The sequence below is a fragment of the Crocuta crocuta genome, unplaced genomic scaffold, assembly GCF_008692635.1.
Source record: "Crocuta crocuta isolate KB4526 unplaced genomic scaffold, BGI_CrCroc_1.0 scaffold224, whole genome shotgun sequence".
Taxonomy (NCBI): Eukaryota; Metazoa; Chordata; class Mammalia; order Carnivora; family Hyaenidae; genus Crocuta; species Crocuta crocuta.
Window position 1 is genome coordinate 281,925 of NW_027529545.1, and position 4,360 is coordinate 286,284.

A 4,360-nucleotide genomic window follows, 5' to 3' on the forward strand; every position below is an offset into this window, starting at 1 on the left:
TTCCTCTACGCGGCCCTTCTGCAGCCTGTTCATCTCCTGGTCCGGCCGCGCCCCTGCGTGGGCCCCGGGCCCCGTGTTCTCCTGCGCCGCCACAGGGCCACTCCTCTAAGTGGCTCTCGCTGCTTCTTCCAGGCACCTTGGCTGGGGTCATCGATCTCGCCGTCGACTGGATGACCGACTTGAAGGAGGGGGTCTGCCTGTCTGCCTTCTGGTACAGCCACGAGCAGTGCTGCTGGACGTCCAACGAGACCACTTTTGAGGACAGGGACAAGTGTCCCCTGTGGCAGAAATGGTCGGAGCTGCTGGTGAATCAGTCGGAGGTGCGTTTCCGGGCAGGGTGGTGGCTGGGGGTGGCCTCCGTTCCACAGGCACTTTGGAACACTGCCGTGCCTTCTGTGACTGACTGCTTTTACCTCCAAGTGTCCGAGCCGTTAGCCGTCGGGGCTCAGTGCCAGTGCGGCTTGGCTTCGCCCAGCTCTGCGGCACAAACTGGAGTTGGAAAAGCCTTCCGTACCGATTCGTGTGCACGATATGCTGTATGTGTTCATAAAAGCCCTGTTCTTTTCCTTAGGGAGTGTGCTGTTGATCGTGCTGCGGAAATAGGGTTGCTGTTTATACCTTCTAATAAGAAAAGAAGTGGGGTTTTTTTTGTTTTTTGTTTTTTTGTTTTTTTAACAATACCAGCTTCAGTGAGATAGAATTCACCCCCCATGTGGGTTGCGCATTGAAAGCGCGCAGCCCACCGGGTATTAGAATACCCGTGGCGTAGCGCTGCCGTCACCAATATAATTTCCCACCGTCTCCACCGTCCCCGGGGGAACCTCGCATCCCTTAGCAGTCATCCCCATTCCTCTCAGCCCTCCAGCCCGAAGCAGCCGCCAACCTCTCTGTTGCTATGTGGGATCGTACGATACGCGGACCTTCGTGTCCGACTTCCTTCGCTCGTATGAGGGGTTCAGGGCATCCACCTCCTCTCCCGGTTCTGATTCCAGCCACTCGAGCGGGCGCAAAGCACTATCTTGGTGTGGTTCAAGTTCTCGTCTCCCACTGCAGTTCACGAGTGCATCGCAGAGGGTGTTTCTGGGCCTTCTCTTATGGGAGTGTCCCGGGTGCCTGCCAGCTTCACCCACGACAAGGGTTCACTCGTACCTGAATTCCGTGGTGGCCACAGTGTGCGTCACCGACAGACCAGAAACCCAGGTTGGGGGGAGCTGGGTCGGCAAGATCCACGTTAGGGGTAACACGGGGACGTTCAAGCTAGGACTCTTTTTGGAAGATGGATGCAATGTATCCCTCTCCTCCTCACCCCGACCATGCGCTTCCCCCCACCCCCCATGCACTTGCCACAGCTGAAGAGATGTGGAACGCACTTGGCCGTTTGGCTAAACCTGCTTCTCCGTGGAATTGAAAATGAATTCCTTCCAATCTGAGAAGTAGATGGGGACCTTGAAATCTCACACGTTCTCAGGGCTCTCCGTGACTTCCAAAAATAAATTCTCTCCTTGGGTTGCTGGGAGCCGGCAGGCAATAGTGGCTGGACACCCTATTTTATTTCCTCTCTCCTCCTTGCAATGTTTTTTTTGGGGGGAAATACGGCCGTCTATCTTTTCAACCGTTTCTGAGATTTATGCTTTGCTTCAAAGAAGGACTGTGAGCAAGAGTGAGAAGTTATTTTTGGTCTTAAAGCACATTTTTAAGTGGGTGAAATGTATTCTTCCGTCTTATTTCTCCTGCTCCGGGTGTGAATATACGTGACGGCAGAGGTCAGAATAGAGTCTCCTGGAACGTGGTTTTGCATTTCATAGATGCACGTGTGGCCATCTCCGTGGCCTGACTCGTAGGTGACCTCACCTTCCTTCGCCCCTCACTTGAGTAACCCAGATGGTGGCAGGAAGCTGAGGCCGAGACAAACGTCTCCACCCACCCGACCAGGTCCTCAGCATCAATGGCCCCAGACCTTGTATTTGGTTCAGAAAGCTATTCATTCATCAGATAATTTGGAATAAATGGGTCAGTGAGGTATTCTGGAGGAGATGAACATGCGTTTTGCCCTGTAAGAGCGCCTGGAGAGCGTGTCCAGGCACACTTTGCGGGTCGGGGGGGTGTGATTCGGCAGCCCTGGGGCGCGGCCTGAGGACCCGCGTCCCTCACGTGGGCTCAGGTGACGCTGATGCTGCAGGTCGGGGGACTCCAGCCGGGTGGCAGCGTCCTCCAGCGTCGGACATGGCCTTCATGAAAGCCGAGGGAGGCCGGTCCCCCGCCACCTCCAGACAGAGCCTCCGGGGTCCCCAGGGCAGATTCTGGGTAGCCCGCCTTTCCTTACCTGCAGCGGGCGAGGACGGAGCCCCGTGCCCTTGGCGGTTCCCCGAGTGCTGACACTTGGCCACGCGGAAGGCGTGTGGGAACCCAGCCGGGGCTGGGTGTGCCTGCCGTCGCAACGGCAACGGCCGACAAAACCAACACCGGCCTTTTTGTTGACACAGGACCGGATGAAAAGCTGGCCGAAGCCTTCCAAGCTCCCGCTCTGCCGTCCGCGCGGAGGGGGTGGGCGGGCGCGGCGCTCGGGTCGGTGACGCCTCACATGTTCTTTCTTATTTCCTGTCTGGTGTTTAGGGCGCCAGCGCTTACATTCTGAATTACCTAATGTACATCCTGTGGGCATTGCTGTTTGCGTTCTTGGCCGTCTCCCTGGTGCGCGTGTTTGCACCGTATGCCTGCGGCTCGGGTATACCAGAGGTGAGTGCTGGCCGCGTTTCTTCTGCACCAACGGTGAGCGTAGCAAATGCTTCCGTAGCACAGGGTGCCGAGGACAGCTCCAAGCATGCGATGTCTGTTAACACGTTGAGTCCTTACAGTGACACTAGGAGGGAAGTTCCCCTGGTTTGGTTTTCAGAGATCTGAAGAACATGAAGCACAGAGAGGTTAAGTAACTTGCTGGAGGTCACGAAGCCGGTTAGCTGCACGTTGAACCCAGCTGTCTCGCTTCGGGATTTATGTTCTATCTTCAGGATTTATGCTCCGCTGCTTCTCAGATGATTAAATTCTTGTCTTTGCGAGCCGGGCATAACTCTTACAGCCTGTGGAATCAGAGTTCACGAACCACATACCTCAGTGTGGCACCTGTGACGTAATGTGAACAAAGACAGTGATGGATGTTAGTTGCCCGGAAAGTTCACTGATGAGTCAACTCTCCCGTGGGTCCCCTCCCTTGCCGCGTTTTGCTCTTCTGGTGACGCGGTGATAGTGACCCTCAAAAAGCTTAATTCCCCATTCAGCGTGTGCACTGTGTCCGCGCGCTTGTGGGCTTAAGAGTTCTTATGTCTTTTCGCATTTTCACGTAACCGAGGTGTGAGGGAGGTGACCTCATCGATCAAGAGGGCTGCTTGAGATTAAACTTCCAACGTAGGAGGACCTACTGGCTAAGATAATGATAATTGAGCTAATTCCCCAAAAGCCCAGCCGCTGAGCATTTTAGCCAGAAATAAGCCCACCAGTTTTCTTACGCTCTATGGATGCAGTTCAGTTTGCCTTCAGGCTGGTGTTTCAGCAGCGCCCCCAGGCGGTGGAGACGGCAAGTTTAGAGATTTGACCGATGATGGCAACAGCCCCACATCGGTCCCTGCTCCCCTGTGCCCACGCTCTTTGCTGGCACTTGCCAGTACTGCCGCTGTTCCAGGCGGTTTGTGGAAAGGGCTGGAGTGTCGAAAGAAAAGCCCAATGTTGTCCTGTTCCAGGAAAGAGAGAAAAAATACATCATGTTGACTTTTTGATGGTTTGTATGAACACATTACCGCGGGAAGCTGAAAGGCGAGCCGCAGTACCATCCAGTTCTGCCTCAGCGTGACACAGGTGTCCCTGCCTCGCGGCTCACAGGGCCGTGCAGAATCGCACAAGAGAAACCACGGCGCTTGTGGGGAAGCAGGCGCCAGGCATGCACCACGCAGAGACTTCTGCAGCGACACACAGAGCAAAGACAGAAACCCAGTCAAAACAGTAGCCCAGTTTGCACACGTTAAATGGTTAAGAGATCTATACTCGCCCGTGAACGTGGGACCTGCTAGAGGCACGTGCTGTGTGTGTTTCGTGCGTTCCTGCACGGCTCCATACAGCCGGCGTGGTTTTCCAGGCTCGCGCCCTGTTTGTCCCAGATGAAGTTGCGCAGAAACAAGACGTGAAATTCGCATTATGCTCAAGTTCTTCCCTAACGCATGAATCACGGTGGAACAAATGTGTTTTCAAAGCAAGCACTGTGGCCAAATGGACTGTGTTGTGTTTGGTGTCTAAGCTGATGCACCCCAGCTGATAAAAAGAGCAGACTGGGGTTGGCCTCTTGGGTTTATGATCCCACTGCCCGACGGTA

At 54.9% G+C, this 4,360-nt stretch overlaps 1 protein-coding gene across 1 annotated transcript in view; it reads left to right on the forward strand.

Annotated features, from left to right (window-relative positions):
* CLCN4 (chloride voltage-gated channel 4) overlaps positions 1–4,360 on the forward strand; it is a 35,644-nt gene that overhangs the window by 6,748 nt on the left and 24,536 nt on the right. Inside the window, exons 3-4 of the mRNA XM_077761393.1 lie at positions 133–320; positions 2,614–2,736. Coding sequence (XP_077617519.1) covers positions 133–320; positions 2,614–2,736 — 311 coding nt within the window. The remainder of the gene's footprint in view (positions 1–132; positions 321–2,613; positions 2,737–4,360) is intronic.